Here is an 18,043-nt window from a genome sequence, read left to right on the forward strand (position 1 = left end):
TCCTACATCAATATTTTCCTCTCCCTTCATTTAATTACGAATCCCATTCTTTGCATACTTACCTCTTTTCCTTCTGTTGCATGATTGCATTTGCTTTCTTCTTTCATTCCCCTTCCTTTTATAGGTGCTTATCTTGACTCATGTATTGATGAAATTGTCATTTTTGGTAACTAATCTGATCAGCCACTTTCAGATTAGTTACCAAATCTTCAGTTTTTTGTAATTCCAAAGTTATCAAAACTCCAGTTTCTGCAATTTGGTGTTTAAATGTGAGTCTGAACTTCTTTTTTTTTTTTTGCTTGAGGAGTCCTCATTCTCTTAAGGACAAAAGCTTACTATTGTAGCTACAGTGCCTCTTGAAGATGTAAAAGCTAGAAAGCAAATACAAATTCTGTTTATTGTTAATTTGGGGGGCATGACTATAGACTGTTCAACTCAAGGAATGTGAGTTAATGACTCTCATGTTCTTCCTGGCTCCCTTTCCTTAGGTTAGCTCTTGTGTTCCTTCTCCATCCTCCTCTTCCACTGTCCTCCAGTACATCTAGGCAGTGTCTGTCATTCCTGAGGGCAACCTGAATTCTGTTGTGGCAACAGCAGCTTGATTTCACTCCAAACCTGCAGAAGTGGGTGGTGACTTTTAATTATAACATTAATCTTTAACACAAAATGAGTTTCGGGTTTGTTGCCAATGTGTGCATCAGCCACACTGTTGCCAGTGCCAGAAAGTCAGTGCTTATCATTTCAATTCTGAAAGAAGCTGTCTTGAAGGGAATGCCTGTGGATGTGAGCAGAGGAGTCTGAGATACTAGAGGAAGACCAGGGAGATGCTCTGAGCTGCAGGGCTCTTAGAGCATCTGTTATAGCCAAAATAGCTGCCGTGTGATTGTGGTGTCTTGTAACTAAAGCCAACTCTGTACCTTGATTTTTCTTCAGAGCAGTGCAAATGGGTTTGCACATCCCATGTGCTGCCCTACAAATACCCTGTGTCAGTCCATTCTAACATACTGAGTTAGCAATTTTGCTTCTAAAACTCAGTCTTGAATGTGTGCTTCTTACCATTGGTAGGAGCACAGGGGGCTCCTGCCTTAAGGGATGAGACAGTGTTCCCTAGTGCTTGAGGAAAGTTTGTCATGATTTCTCCTGCTGAGGGTTTGACAGAATAATTTTCAAATAGAAAACTTTAGGAACAAAAAATGAATGTGAAGGTTTTGGGTTTCTTTTTAAATTTTTTTTCTGCCAAATGTGTCTCTCTGAAGACTGTTTTTAGAAATACAGGAAACCTGCAATATAAATCACTTTCTTTCTTGCAAAAACTGTTCATTTTTTTGCATTTCAACAAGCTGAGCATGAAAAGTGATCTGATTTTCCAAACTATAGTTTGTTTATAAACTGAAGTTGACAGTTAAAGTTGTGCTGTTTACTGGTAATGAATGCATTAGCTTCTATTTGAAAGCTGTCATGAAAAATTACTGTTGGAATATTTTTTGGCAGTAAGAGTGGTAAAAATGCTGCACAGATGAATATCTAGTTGAATGGTTCTGAAGTCTGGAGGAGCTTATATTTATGTTAAGAAGCAGCAGCTGAAATAGTTTTTTAAGGCTTCACCTGTTTACCAGAGAAGCACTTCATCCTGCTTGCAGACAGAGACTATTCTATGAGTTATGAGGAGTTGTTTTTTCTCCCAGTGCAAGTGAAGGAAGCGTGACCCTTAGGCTACGTTTATGAGTTAATGCTTTTTCAGTCATGTCAGCTGAAGAGAGAAGAAATTTCTACTCCCAGCCAGTATAAATAAAGCCAGTATAAGTAAATTGGCTTGCAGGGGGCATATAAAATCAAATTCATTTCAATCTTGATAGATGCATGTAAGTGCATTAACAGTATTGTTTATGATCTCTTCGGAAATATAGCAAATTCCCAATGGAGTGAGTCCACAAGTGACTGCAAACAGCTTTGGGAAATCTGCTAAGTGTATAGCTGGGCTTAAGGTACAGAGGCATATGGAATGGTATGGTTAATAATTACCATAATGCAATATATAATGAAATGTTGTAAGTCAGTAGCTTGCACCAGCTAGGATACTGTCTGGGTGCATCAGAGACTTAACCTGCTTGTTATTCCCCATTCCTGCCCCACCATATGCAGTCATGACAATACTATTGGGTTTTAAAATGCTGGTATAAATAGGAATAAATAGTTAAGATTAATAATAAAACAAAAAAAGGGTTATGATTTGCTCTGAAAGCAGTAATACATTTTGATAGTACCATGTATAAAATAAGGAAAGTTTCCAGAGTTTGAGTAATTTTCCTTGAGGAACAGCTTTCATGGAAGTTTATAAAAGGAGCTGCAAGATATGCTTCCTGCTGTTACTTTCAGAAATTCAAATTTTGTCTTTCCTGTTTTGGTCTGGGCTGATTTATTTGTTTTTTGTGCTTCAGGACTTGTTTGGGACTTCTGCTAAAAGGATCTTCATAAGATCTCAGCATTGCAATGAGAGCTTTTTGCTATTGAGAGAATCCAGTGGTCAGTTTGGCTCCTATTCCCCTAGACCATAATAGATACAAGTCCAGATATTTTAAATTATCAGTGATTGCAAACATTAGTGGCCTGCTATATGCATTCCATTGCAATAGGTTTTGAATTAGCGCTTTTTTCTGAAGTAGTAATTTTTCTTAAAAAGTAATGTCTTTTTAAAGACATGCATGTGCTCCCCTCGCCCTCCCTTCCATCTTGACTACATTTCTGTGAATTATTCTTGTATCATCTAGTGGAATAGAGATCCATTGTTTTGGTCATCTGTCATTTGACTTTCACAAAAGTAGCCCCTAATCTGCTAATCTAAATCTGCTAATAATCATAGGAATAGTTAAAAAACATTCTCAGTAAATTTCTGCTGTTTATAATTTGTAACAATCACGTGAATGTTACCATTTTAAATTCCAAAAATCCATTATGTGGATCTTCAAGTGAATGAACCAGAGGTACCAGTCCTTTTGAAAAGATACTAATATGCGATGCAAAAGCCTTTTTAAGTCACTCTTCTGCTCTTTGTTTTGAAGTCAGACATCAGTGCTAAGTATTCAGCTTGCTTTGGCAACAGTTCAGAGGGAAAGTAAACAACTTTCACTCTGTTCGGTGGGTGTTCCCTATTCATTCAGGATGTGTTTAACCTTTAGTTTCAAAGGGAAGGTGACCAGTTCAGTATGAAAAATTAGCTTTTTTCTGTGCAGGTGAGTCTTCCCCAGAGCTGAGTGTTTTGCATGCCATTCACATTTATCACATGAAGTCAGTGTGATCACTCCTCTGTGCAAACCTTGTGCCAGCTAGTTGGTTGAGCTTGGTCTTGTCAGCCAGTCTGATAAAACAGTCCTTCCAGTTATGGATACAAATCACAGGCTTTTCCAAACTGTTGCAATCAGTCCTTAATAACCATCACCTCAACGTGTGCTCTCAGAGTACTCCCAGTCAAGTGAATGTGTCCTGTTCTGGTTTTTGAGTACGTGAGGTCTCAGAATAATGTCATGTGGTTTGTAGGCTCTTTGTCATTGGGTCCAAAGCTGCAGCTTCTAAACCAGCAGTGTGATTGCAGTGCTGCTGAAAAGCTTAGACAAAAAAAGTAAAATTTGATATCTGTGTATTTTGAAATTAAAGTTGTGGGTAGGTGCCCTTTCAGATGGATAGATTTCTGTGGAATACTTAACCTTCTTGAATAAATTTGTTCTAGCAGGAAATCATCCTGTCAGGATTCACCCTACTTTGATAAGGATTATTAATACAAAATTATAAACTTGCTGCTTTTAGTGACATTATACTTTCCTAATGTGCTGTGAAATTTCAGTCTTATTTTTGCTAAGCTGTCAAGCCACTTTGGTGTAAAACTGTTTTGTGTTTAAGAAAACTGAGATTTCAATTTAATGAAACAGTTCAGAAACTTAATTTTTCTTTATTATACAAATTCCAGAGTGATGTGTCTGAACTCGGAGGAAATGCAAAAATTGACAAGTGGGACTTACAAAAATAGTACAGTAATATTTTAACTTTAATTTGCTTGAACTTTGTGTTTCTGTTGAACTCTTTGAAATCCCAGAAGTATCAGATGAAACAGTGGCTTTTCCCTAGTTTATGCATTAATGCTGCTTATTCTCTTGAAATAACTATTTGCTACTGTTTAATTTAAGCCAACATGGTTTCATGTTCCCTCCATGGCCAAACATCAATCATACGATTTAAATAATGAAGCCAGGCATTAGACACATCTTTTTGAAAGTGGGTATTGTAAATGATCCAAATAAAAAGGGTAGGGCCTTCTTGTTAATACCATGGTGCATATATAATAAAAACATTATTGCAATGTGTGATTCAAGTAAGACAAAGAATACGTGGCAATTACTCAAAAAAGAGAAGTGACTCAAGTTTTTAGTTTTATTTTTCCATTGCCTCTTACTTAGTCTGAATTTTTTTTTGTCTTACAGATAAATCAGGCCGTTTACACTGCTCAGAAATGGAGGTAAGAGAAGTATTTTGTGTTCTCTGTTAGTGCTGATTTAGCTCAGCTCTTCATTAACTTGCAGTGGAGATGCAGTATACTTACAGTGTGAAGTTATTGCAGAGTTTTCCTGTGTATTGTATTTATGATTTCTGTTGGCAACTGCATAACTGTGTCTTAACATGGGATATTTAGCATTCTGTTCAAAAATACAGGAAAGAAAGGCTGTATGGTTTTTTGAAAACAAGATTAAAGATATGCCAAGCAGCCAATGTAATCTCATTTGATACTAATCTCTTTAAAACATATATGTATTTTAAACAATATTTAATTTAGACAATTTCTGTTGGATAAATTATTTTTTTATACTTTAGAAAGGACTATTAGGTAACGAAAAAATATTTAGTGTTCATGGAATGGCTTGGTGACTTTTGACAACCTGAGAATTTGGAAGCAGAGAATACAAGTGATATCAGGGTAGTTTGTTCATTTAAAGGCATCCTGATTTCAAATACTTCTGATATGACCTTTAATTTATCACTTGGCAATGTTTTGGGGCCCAAGAAGTATTGTATGTTTTGCTGGGGTAACAGTAGAAACACACATCCAGTTATATCTGCTTGATTTATATCATGACCGTTATTTTCATCTCTATTTTTGATACTAAACTATGATTAGTGTTGTAGTTGTTTTATATGTCAGATTCATAGATTTAATCCAAGACTGAATGCAAAACTAAGTAGAACATCTGGCTGAACAAGATGTGGACTCATAATCTAATTTTTATTATCATACAGAGTAAATAACACAGTCTACTCAAATAAACTTTTCCAGCAATAAATACAATTTCTATGTCCTTTGCAGGGCAGCCTTTTCTCACTGCCTTTGAACTTTCTTTGAAATGTAAAACTGAGTTTTTACTTCAGCTGTTCCATCCGTACCTCAGGCTGAGCCTGGAGATGGGACAAGTGGAGCATTTTAATTGGCGGGTTGTCAGCTTTCTCATCAATAATATATGGGAAGGTGACAAAGTGCTGTTACCAAGTGGTTTATTCACAGATAAACTGTGCATGATGATGGCTGCTTATAAAGACAAAATGAAAGGCCAGCTAATTCAACTACAAATGCTAAAATGCTAAGGCTCTCTAGGTTTTATCAACTATTAATAATAATACTAAACCCAGAAATGTCCTTTCTGCAGGATACTGTGTAAGTAATAGCTCGTAAGGGGTGGAAGTACAGGAATTGGAAGTACGCATGTTTTATTGCTTTATGTGGTTTGGTTTAAACAAACACAGCCTAGTTTTGTTTCAGGATTTGTAAAGTGTCAGTTCACAAATCTAGTGCCTTATTTGCAAACTATAATCTAGAGTGTCATATGCTTTGCATACTAAATAGCAATTAGAGTTTTGCTTTGTGTTTTTTAAAAGGAAGGTAATGAAAGACCCTAACACTAAAAATACAGATAATAAACCACTGTTAAAATATTTTTTAACAAAACATAAAATACTTCATTTTGGGAAAGAACAAGTGTTTTTGTTTCAAATGAAAATGTCTTGTAAGAGTCAGTTCAATATGCTGTATTTCATCTTCCATGGGGAAAGAGTTTTCTAATTTTGATCTTTAAAAAGTATATTTGTTGATAGTTGAAAAGCAGATTGCAGCTTCCCATGAGACAGAGGCTTCATTTTAAAATGTGTCTAATAAGCAGCACTGTGACCATTAGCATATTGACTCTTCTCTTTATCTTTGTCATTTTGAAGGAGGCTGTGAAGGAGTCAGTGGCTTTTTCCTCCTCCAAAATTCCTTTGGGGTTGCAGCGTTAGACTTGAAGTTGATGATGTTTGTATTTTTCAGAACTAGGAATTCAGCAGAGACAGCTCATCTCACTTCTTTTGATTCCTGTGGAAGAGAGTGTGGCCTAAATGAATGTACTAGAATATGTGGGAAACTTAAAATCTCAACTAACAGCAATCGTGACTTTTTTTTTTTTTTTTGCAAAACATCCTGTAAACTATCCTGAATTGGTACACCTTTTATTTCAAGCCAGCAATATGAGGGGTGTGTCAAGTTCACAGTCCAGGTGCCGTAGCCATAATAGGAAGATGGAAGTAAGGAATAAGGTGACCTTGTTTAATCTGCACCTGCCTATAACTCTGTTATGTACATAATGATAGCGCTCCTTAGTCATCTCAGCCGAGGTGGTGGAATTATATAAAATATGCCAGCCTCATTTGTAAATATTTAGTGCTCATATAGAAAGTATTCTGTGAATGCAAAGTGATTCATATGTAGGAGGTTTTAATTGCCATCTATTTGAAAAGACCCACCTAAGTGAGCACAGGCCTGTAGTGCGTGATTAATGCAGTTAACCAGGACGTGTGCTAACACAGAGACACACGCAACCTCTCACGGTGTTCAGGAGTCAGGAGGGAATTAAATAGCCTGGCTCAAACAATGGTGAATAAATTACTCCACACCATTCAGTCTGAGTCAAATCATTGAAGGAATCAATTGTAGGAATGTTTTAGGGATTCTGTGCGCTCTCTATGCAAATTCTATTAATGAGCTATCAGTATCTCTATTAAAAATCTTAACATACAGTGAAAAATCACAGTGCTTGTCTATGGAGCTAATTTTTTTTAACCTTTTTGTTGGAAACTTAAAGCATTGACTGTATTTCAGATAATAATTCAGGGAAATAAATATACAGGTTATAAGAATACAGTGTTCACTTTCATACAAATGAGAATATACCTGTTAGTTCAGTGTATTGATGCAAATAAAATTAACAACCTCTCTCATGCGGATGAAAATGAGAACAGGTATTTAAGAGCTCAGAATGTTAGGATTACAAAAGGGGTAATATTAAAAGCAATGCCACACCTATATTAAAGAGTGTTAGTTGCTCCTAATTCAAGCATTGTAAAGTGTGTATTTAGCATATACAATATCTAAGGTTCATTTTTTAATCTGTATTGAGTACAAACAAAAGTAATGTTCTGATTGAGAAGTAATTGCTGCAGCAAACAATCCTTGCCATGCACAGTAGTAATCACTTTGTTCTCCTTCCTGAGCATTAACCTTATGGTGACAAGGGAGAAGAAATGTCACGGTACAGAGGACAGGCAAAAATATTTGAGAATAATTTCTTTTAGTCATATGAGTGAGTATGACTTCCATCAAAATAAGTTTTCATGATGTACTGAAAAAATAAATTTCTCTGTGAATGCTTGGTTACAAATCTGATAATTCTATGCGAGCTTTTGATTCCTTGTGCTTTTAAGAGGAAAATTAACAAGAACTCAGAATTGCCTTCTGGAAACCACAGTAGAATCATGCATCTTTTCTTGCAAGCATTAATTTGTGCTTAAGCATTATGTGGCAGTTCTGATAAGTGAAGCACTCATCCCTTGCTGATGGAATTATCTCGCAGAGAAGCTGCACTCCAGCCTTTGAGGGACCTGTTATTTTAGATACCTGAAAGCCCATTATGCTTGTTCATTGATGTGGGGATTCTGTGGCAGTCAGTCTGACCCTGATTTTCTTGAAATACTCCATAGTTGCAAAGAAGCAGCAGCTTAACAGACACTTGATTAAATAGCAAATGCACAAAAAATTAGAGTTTAGGTTTTGATCTTTAGTGTTTTGTAATGAGCTGCTTTTTCAAGAGGAGCTTTGTTTTTTGTAATTTGTATAAGTTTCTAGCACATGGGGAGGAGATCGATCTTGGAGAAAAATGGATTTCTGGTGTGTGCTTGCTATAAGCTTGACACATTGCCCTTTTCATTCAGCAGTTTCATTGGGAATACACAGCAAATATTGGGCTGGAGAACTAATAATGTGTTTGACTAAGCTGATTTAGTGATAGTCAAATCCTGCCATCTGTCCAGAGTTCTCTAAGAGAGTTCAGCTGTTTCTTGTACAGGCTTTGTAATTTTGCAGTATATGATGTGCCTTTATTAATCTACATGCCCTAAAGTTACACAGGGTTTATGATGAAATCTTCATTCCAGTGATACCACTGATAAACCTTTCAATCAACTGGGGAAGAGTCCAGAGGCAGTTTCAGCCTTTGGTCTTCTGACAGTTTCAGATAATGGGTGGTGGAAAATTAGGTCTTACAGTAACTTGGACTCTTCTGGGAACATTTTGCTTGCAAAAAACACAAATAATAGAGCATAGAGCATTAAATTAAGTGGTGTTGGTGATAATTTGATGTTTTGGGGGTTTTGGGTGTTTGTTTTCCATGGGTTTTGGTAACTACAGAATTGCCTATATTTTTTCATGGATGAGAGGAAAAGTCTGCAAATATAAATTATATGAGTCTGAAGGAGGACTCAGAGTTTTGGAAGAATAAGATAATTTTTACAGCTCTTCAGTTTTTGCAGAACCCTTTCTATATTATTTTTATTATATTGTGCTTGAGAAGATACCCATCTAATCAGAGGCATGCTAGCATACCTACGGCAGCAATCATATGTACTCATTGATAGCTATCATATCAATTAGCTTTAAGGTGCTATTTTTTGAGTAAACCAATGCCAGTGGACATGCTCTATTTAGACCAAGAGACCAATTTGATTGCTTGTTCAAACTGCAAATAAAAATTAGGCTTTAGATGTTCTTTGCATGCCTACAATTTAATTGTCCTTCATGTTGTCCTTCTTTGTTGTTCTGAAGGCAAATTTAGAGTATCAGTATGAAATAAAAATGCCGTGTCCCTTTTTATTTTTCTTACAGCAAATAAATTTTAGGCTGCAAAATTTGCACCTACATTTCTGATCTGCTAAATCTCTCGAAGGGTTCTGAGATTACATGACATTGTTTTTCTATGAACTCCGCTAGTTATGAATGTTCTGTTAGAGATGCTGTGTTTTTCTACTTCTTTGCTAATTTCCAAAAGGTTAATAGTAAAAGCATAATAACATAAGGAGTACACTTTCTGTGGATGAATAGAAGTGGATAATAGTGCAGTTGCATGGAGGGAGTTCTTTGTTACTTCTTGAAGGATTTTGCCTAGGGCAGTGTTGAAACTGAGGTAAAATACACCCTGGAGTTCAGTAAGTTCAGTTTCAGTGATAAGTTTAACCTGATAGCATTGGCTTTTTGATCTGTAGGGGACAAACTCCACCTCAAACCTTCTATTCCTATATATCTCTATTCACTCAGAAGTTCAAGATCCACAACGTAAGAAGTATGCAGGATATTGAGAGGTGTGAGAATAAAGTACATAAAATGTAGGTTAAATGAGAGATGAAAAGCATATAAAGCAGCTCAATCTCTGAAGATTTTCTGTTGTTTACAACTCTTCTTTCCCTGCACCACTTCAGTCCACAGAAGTTCATCTTACAGTTCTAGTGATGAATTTAGGAGTACTAAATAGGTTCACTTTGCTTTTTGGAAAAGGAAGGGAAATCAGAATTTAGCATGTTTTTTTTTTCTTCAGATTAACAAGAAGCACTTTAGTGGGTTCGTTACGTATCTTAATATGATATTGCATTCATTTTGTGCACTTTTTCTTCTGTATTCTACTTTTGCTATTGTAGGACATGAGGAACTTCCTTTCACTGAAGTGGGTATTCATGGTGTTTTATGAAGAATATTGGATTTTTTTGTTTGTTTGTTTCTGTTAAATGTTATGATCCTAGTGGACTATTAAATAATCTTAAGGAGGTTGTTCAAATACACTTTCTGTGTGTGTGCTGTTCAAATACACTTTCTGTGTGTGTGTTTCTAATTTATGCTTAATTTTTTTATATTTCTGTGTGACTGGGTTTAGAGGTTCTCTAACATAAAGTTCCTTGAAAATCTAGGCAGTGTTATTTCAGCAATAACATGCATTACTGGCCATGGCTAACTTTAACATAGCTAAGATAGCCTAATTGCTTGTTAATTAGTTTTGAATTTGGTCAGTGGTCAAAGAAGACAGGAACTCAAGGGAACTCAGCACTTCACTTCAGCAGTTCAGTTACTAGGTACAGGTTTCCCAGTTTAAAAGCAAATGTTGTTTTAAATTTAGCTATTAAGAACATGAGGTAAGGATTGAAAGACAATATCAGTAAGTTTGTTTTCAAAATGTGAAGAGATTTAAAGTGAGAAAAATAGTTGTTTGTGAATAAGGTGAATTCAGAGTGCTCCCACCTACTTTGTTTAATATACCTGTGCTCTTCTTTCAAGTCACAGTTTATTAACATTGAGTCATTCTAACATTCCTGCTTTGACTTTGCTTAGAAATATTGATCTAGTTCACCTAAACAATTCTTGTATGAAGTAGATCGTGTTTTATCATTTAAATTCTTGTTAATCACTTCATACTTCACATGTGTAGGACCCCTGGAAATTTGTACTTAGGAAAATAACAAAGCCTTATGAAAGGCTTTTTTAAAATGCAGCTTTAGCTGATCTATTGCAGATGAACATGTGTAATTTTTAATGAACAAGTAGGCAGTGCGGTTAATCTTTGTTTAGTCTTCGATCTCTCTTGGCTGCCTTCTGTTATTTTGTCTCTCTGCTGGAAGCAAGAACTGCTGTCCTCTGGTTGAAAATAAGCAGAAGCTTCATTTATTGCAAGAAAAGGGTGGAGAAATGGGGTGTCCTTCACAGGATTTCTAAAGGTTACTCAGGGAAAGTACTAAGAGTAAAGCTTAATTGGAATTTTAGTGAGATATGTATTTTCAGTAGGTTAATAATAGGGCAGGTCATGGTGGTTGGTTCAGAAATTCCCTGTAACACTGTCTTTGAGCATTCAAATATCATAAGGCTCATTCTAGCATACAGTGAGATTATTTTCAACAATCTGTTGAAAATAACATGGGTTTTTTCATTAGTTTCTATGTTTTAGTTGATGCATATACAAATACTTTTTTTTCTTTGTACTTCTGTGCCTATGTTTTCCTTCACATGAACACTTAACATGTAGTTTTTTATCTAAATCACTTGACCTGAGAAGTTGAGATATTCAACAAAGCAAGATTTGCAGTCGAGTTGTGAGAGTGTGCAGCACTGTGTGCTTTCTTTGGCAGAGAGGATTCTGAGTTGGTCTTGGGGCTCATTGAGGCAAAGGGGGTTTTGTTAGTTTTGTACTTTCTTTTGTTTGACTCAACACAGCACAATTCATTTGAGCTTTTGTTCCAAAGTGAACTTTATAGCAACTGGTAAGTTGCTGTGCTCCCCATGACCTACCAGTGTGAACATTTTCATCTTAAACTGTTTGATTTTGTCTGCCAGTTACATGTCTGTAATGTCAATCATGGGAAGACAAAGCAAGCTCTAAGATTTTTACTTCACAGCATGAAGGAAAGAAAGATGTTCCGTGCTGAACTGTTAGATTAGCATTTAGTGTTTCTGTGTGCTGTAACAGGTGAAGCAAAATACTTTAATTTACCAAAAGGAAATGCAGAGGTTAAATTAAACGCACAGATAAAATTAGACTAAATTCTAAGTGTGTATTTCATCACGTCCCTTTCTTCTATTAACCAGTGGTAATTATGAAGCACCTGTAATGCTTTTAGTACTTCACCCTCAGCAAGAAGTGAAGGTTAAATAATTAACCAGGACAAGGCAAGCTGTTCACACTTAGTAGATTAACTCCTGCTTCATTTAGGAAAGTAGGAGTACTCTGTTAGACTGACAAGTTTTTCTCTTCCACCTATTAGTCCCTAAGCCTGAAACACCCTTGTCCAAGTCTCCTGTCACCGTTTCTCACCTGTATTGTACCTTTACTTCCAAGTCTCCTTCTCCTGCTTTCTTTCAAAATCTTTTATGGTTCATTCATTAACTTCCTTTATGTCTGTTTCTCCTTAACCAAAAAGTTAATCATCTGCTTTTGCAGGTGTGTTTTACTGCCTCTGCAAAATATTTGATGATTCTCAATGTTGCTGAGATGACTCTGCTCCAAATGTGTCCTTCCACAGATCTCTGCTTTTCTGCTTGTTTCTTCTGTTGGTCCTAGTTGATGTTATACTGTTGTCCGAATTCATTATTTTTTTTTCCTGTGTATTTCTCATTGTGTCTTCATCTTCCTCAGTTATCTGGACCTGTGCTACTAGCGTTATCCTTGACTTGCACCCTTTCCTTTCCTCCAGATGCTTGCCAAATCCTTAATTGCCATCTGCTAAAAGCACCCCTCTCTTCTCTGTTGCCAAGATGATAATTCAGGCTTTGTGTTTTTTGTGTTGGGCTGTCTTGGCTGATGGAAACTGCCTGCCACCTACTCCTTTCTTGGCAATGATGGAAATTACTTCTTCAAAGTTTTTTGAAAGACTCTCTTCTGGCTACATTGTGGTTTTGGGATTGCCATATGTTGCTTTTCGCTTCACCTGTGACCTACACATTCAGACAATCTTCTTCCTACTGTTGCAGATCTGAAGCAAACCCTCACTGCATAGTAAACAAGTTGCTCCATCTGGTCTGTTTGTTTAGGAAGATGTGCCATGCGTTGTTTGCTTTGAAAGAAAGCTCTTACAAATGTTTTAGATGAGAAAAACATGCATGTATCCTTCTAGACTGCATATTTCAAACTCTTTCACTATTTGGTGGCTGTAAATCAATCCTTTCAATACTTTCTTTTTCTTTTGAATATACTTTGTAGCATGTCAGTTACATTGTTTTTCTGAGCATGTTGCTTGTCTTTGAATATTTGAGTATTTCACTTGTATTCTCAGAGTGAAAGCTCCATGCAATTCCTAAGTCTTCCTGAAATGTTTCATTTCATTTGGCATGGAGAAAATACATACAGTTGAAACTACACGAAAACAGTGAAGTAATTGTGGCCTCTGGTCCTTGCCCACCTTTTTGCCCTGTAATTTTCCAAAGAGCTGTTCCTGTTTATAATTTTGTATTGCTTGCTATTGGAGTTTGCTTTAAAACTGCAACTAGTAAGGCTTGTAAAAAAAGAGTTCTTTTCCCTTTTCTTCCCTTTGTTTTCCCTTCTTTCCCTTTCCCTCTTCTTCTTGCCTTTCTTTTTTATCTGTCTGTACAATGACAGAAATAATGTCCTCAATGAACTTTGTTAGCCAGAATAATAACATTCAGCATTACTTTATCGTAATAGTTTTCACTTCTATTGTCCAAGTGAATGTACTCAAGGACTTTTGTTCTGATTTTACTTAATAAACACTTCTTTTATAATAGTGAATTTTTCTTCAAAATTCTTCCAGCTTCAAAATTCTGTCAGCTGCTGTTCAGATCTAGTAGAAACAGCTAGTGCCGAACCTGAACCTGGCTTTCTTTATGCAGAGTCTGGTGCTTCCATTGCACAGCATAAAGGGCATTTGAAAAATAACACTGTGTGCTTATGGAGAATCAGCTGCATGCTTATGCCTGTAACATTTAAAGCATTGGCACTGGGAAAATGTGTTGGAATAGTATTTGATTTTCATGTTTTGGACTCATTACTGGATGAGAAATAAAAAGTTAATCTGAAAAACATATGTAAGGATTGTTATATGAGAGAAAGGAAGAAAAACATGCCATTGTGATGGGGAGAGTTTTACCGCTTATTTAGAGGCATTGTAGCAAAATTCTTTTTCAATTTTGAGTACTTCATTCTCTTACAGAAGGAAAACGTTTGTTTAAAAGTTAAGATCTCTAATCCCTGGATTCCTAGCTTTCTGGAGTGTTCCCTGCCTGCAACTGTCAGATCATTCAGGTGATTTCTATGTCTTGTTATGCTAGTTACAGATGGAAATGTAGTAGCAGACTTCACAGTTTAAAACCCAGACCAGGCGTAAACGAGTGGGTGATGAACCTAGGGTTCTGTGAGTTGCCCAAGTGACTTAATTATATGGACACTAAAGCAGGCAAGATGATTATTTTGGTGGGAGAAAATTAGCGTTGTTCTCATTTTAAAGAAAAATTAAGTTTGAAGATATCAGGCAAATTGCCTGGTGTGACATTTGGACTACATGGTGAAGCCAGCATAGAATCTAGATTGTTTAAGTCTTAATCACAAACCCAAAGATCTTTCTTCAGATCTCTATCAGATTTTAAATACTACCCAGAATAACAAGCCCACTACTTTACTGCCAAGAAATTATTAATTCCCTTGAGAGACACTTCATCAAGATAACTAGGACTTTGCTTTCAGCTAGGCTATTCCTTATTTCCTGTGTCCACTTCTTAAATACTTTAAAATTCTATAGAAGTAGTCGCCCATTCTCCTAAAAAATAAATTTCTTATCTTCCAGGGTCATAAATGTAGATGTTACCATCCTAGTACAAAATCAGACATTATTTTCCATTGTTCCCTTTCTGGATCTAGATAAACTGAGCTTTGTTCCTACATAGAAGACAAAGCTTACCCCTAAATTTCTTGTATACATTTCAGTCAGAAAAAGCATTTCAAAACAGATATAGAATGTTTGGAAAAGATAAAAATGAACGATTTCATAGAAAGAAAAAGGCAAACTTGGGGAATTTGGAGTAATATTTAGGTGTAAGTAAAGGGAAATGTTTCCAGTACTAATGGATAGAAGCATCAAGAACTAATGCAGAATAAGGAAACTTCTTTATTGCAGTGTTTGGAAAGGCAGTGAAACAGATGAGGTCTATTGTCATTAAAATGTGGATGGAATAATACTTAGCTTTGCAGTGTGGTATTACTATAATAATATGTAGTAGGACAAAGAACTTGAACAAAAAAATTCTGTTAGAAGACAGCAAACTTGGCGTCCTAAAAATAGAATTTCATTTCACAAAATCTGCTTCAGAGGACTGTTATAATTTTTTCTTGCAGCTGTATCATGAACAAAGATATAATAATTAAACCTAACCTGAACCTCACTGTGAATTTATAGTGCAAAACAGCATTTTGGTGTTGTTCTAGCATTTCAAATGTCATACAGAAACACAAGAGTGTCAGACTAATAACATGTCATGTGCTTTCCTGTCAGTGGCTTCTCCTTTTGTTTTTGGAAAAGATGGCTTGTATGCGTATGGAGATCTTGGTTCTTCAGTCTTATATCTGTGTGAATATCTAGATAGATGGATTTTAGCAGACAGTGGGCACTGCAGCAGATACACATACACACTGTCTTGCATTTCCTGTCTTGGAAACTTGAACATGATGGATTAGCAGATGATTGCATTTGTATTTTTGTTGTGTTGTTGTTCACCACTCATTGAATTTCTGTGACACTGGGGTTTTTGTTTGACATGGCCTACTACAGATTTTATAAAGTGACTGTGAAAGCAAGTTTTCAAAAAGCTTTCTGAATAGAAGATAGAAAAATGTTGGTTGCTGTGCTTTTCCCCTGTTTAATGGCTGCAGGAACAAAGATCTAGTTAAGATCTTACTAAGGTCTAGTTAGGAGCATGCCCATCCCTCTCAGTCACCCAGTACAACAGGAACTGTATATTACTTTTTTATGATTCATTCTGTTTAAATGATTTTGACTCACTTCTACTCTTTTACATCCCTTTCTCCCTTAAAATAATTATTTTCTAATTACTTTGCTTGTCACCTCTTAATGCCAGATCTCTTTAGCTCCTCCATGAACGAGGATCCCAGTCTGCCCTGGTTTTTTTTGTTTGGGTTTTTTTTTTCCTTTCTTGCTGCAATCTGCCTCCAGAGAACAGACTCCACAAAGCATTCTCCTTGTCATCCACCCACACTCTGAGTATCTCTGCTTCTCCAGAGAATTCCAGTAACTAAGTGTAGAGCTGTCAGTGGATTCAAATCCCACAAACAAAGGAAGCAAAGCCCACAACTGCAGAATCCTTCCTTGTAAAGGTGACAGGTGGCTGTTTAAACATGTTGGCCCTGTTTGTGTTCCAGGCTAATTCCACTGTTGTCCCTGTCTTGACCCAGTTCTGCCATGGCCCCAGGGGCTGCAAATGGCAGGAGTCCTGAGCATTGTAGTGCATTTCATCTGCAGATCTTATGAGGGTATCCTGAGCTGAAAAAAGTCTGAGCAAAACAATCAGATATGAATGGATACAGCAAACAGTTCTCCTCAGCCACAAATCTTGCTGAATTCTGGTTGCCCTAAGCCTCACAGCTGCGGCCATTGCACCTTCTGATAACACCTACAGCTGCAGAGAGTCAGGATTCTGAATGTACAGTTGACTCTTACAGGTCCTGTATCTCTCTTAATACCTTGGGTCTATCATTTGTTGTTGGCCTGTGACCTCCAGGCTCTTGTGGGCACTGTGTCCTGTTGACACTGAAGTGGAGGAGTAACTCATGCTGCTGCAGTCTATTTTAGAGATGCAATTGCTGCACAAAGTCTCTGATTTACACAGCTTCTTCCATTACAGTGGCTGAATTAAGAATGTCTTCCAGAATTTCTAGGGTCAAGAAAAACAGGCATTGTCCTTTTCCAGCTTGCAGAGAATAGGTCATAAGACACTAAACAATCAGATTCTTGTATCATGAGACTGAGCGAAGCAACATCCTACTGAATTTGTACCTTTGGCAATATTTACTAGTGTTTCTTTCACTGAAGTTGGTTTTCCTGTTAATCACAATGCTATTTATGAGAAGACATTGAAGATCCTATGACAACTGTTCCTATAAAGACAATTTGTGTTGTTCTTGTGGATACATGAAGTTCATGAGCTTTATTACTTGCTCTGAATGTGAAAAATTGTCTTTTAATGTTCACAGGTCTGAGCTCTTCATATTATCTTTCAGATTTTTTGCCTCCACTGTGGAGTGAGTAACTGTGGGGGTTGCCCATCCCTACTCAAATCATTTTGACATGGCTAATGTGTTGTGCCAAGACATTCTATTAGCTGTGGTCATGCTGGCATTGCTGATTGCCGTTTATTTCGTGAGCCTTAACTGCATTAGAGTTGATGTTGGGAAGGTTTCCAGCACTGACTTCTTCAGCATGGGCACCAGGATCTCTGCAGCTTCATTAAGCTGTGTGGCATTGCTGATGACTCTGGCAGCAATGCTGCTTGCCAGGGGCTGTGCAGGGCTCTGGATCCTCTCATGCATGAAGGCCCCTGCGTTTTAGTGCCTGTGAATTTGTGAGACAGGGCTTGAAATCAGCCAGTTACAATGTTCTGGAATCATGGAATAATGTATCTAGAAGGACATTAGAAGTGACCTCTGGTCATCGGGGGTGGATGACCAACATGCTGAAGACAATACTAACTTCAAGGTAAGTGTGGTTGATTAGGACCTTGCCTAGTTGCATCCAGGGTTGGACATCCCACAACCTCTCCAGAAAATCTGCTTCTCTGTTTTATCACCCCTTTTGTGAAAAACACATATGCAGGCAGCCACCCACCCAAACATGGAAAACTAAATTCATAGTGGTAGCTGTAGTTACTTGAAAATGTAATTCATGGGTATGAGCACATTCTTTCTGTCTTGTCTTTAATCTACCACCACTTGTTTTGAATTGCAGGTTGAGAAATACTGAGGGCATGGAGGTTAGTGCTCAGAGCAGAGTATTGATGTGGCAGCACAGTATGAAAGACAAAGGCATGAGCTCCTTCTTGGAGTACTGTTGAAGCTAGAGACAATGAGTGATCTTATTTAAACTCTGCAAATAATTCTAAGTATTATTATTAGTATTTTCTGGATACAAAGCTCATATTTTA

At 36.8% G+C, this 18,043-nt stretch overlaps 1 protein-coding gene across 4 annotated transcripts in view; it reads left to right on the forward strand.

The window, feature by feature from the left end:
- SPIRE1 (spire type actin nucleation factor 1) overlaps positions 1-18,043 on the forward strand; it is a 124,931-nt gene that overhangs the window by 8,229 nt on the left and 98,659 nt on the right. For all 4 annotated transcript variants that reach the window (XM_085052496.1, XM_085052499.1, XM_085052497.1 and 1 more), the window contains exon 2: positions 4,473-4,507. In XM_085052496.1, the coding sequence (XP_084908622.1) occupies positions 4,473-4,507 (35 nt within the window). The remainder of the gene's footprint in view (positions 1-4,472; positions 4,508-18,043) is intronic.

Source organism: Lichenostomus cassidix, chromosome 2 (assembly GCF_008360975.1).
Source record: "Lichenostomus cassidix isolate B80296 chromosome 2, HeHo_3.0, whole genome shotgun sequence".
Classification (NCBI taxonomy): Eukaryota; Metazoa; Chordata; class Aves; order Passeriformes; family Meliphagidae; genus Lichenostomus; species Lichenostomus cassidix.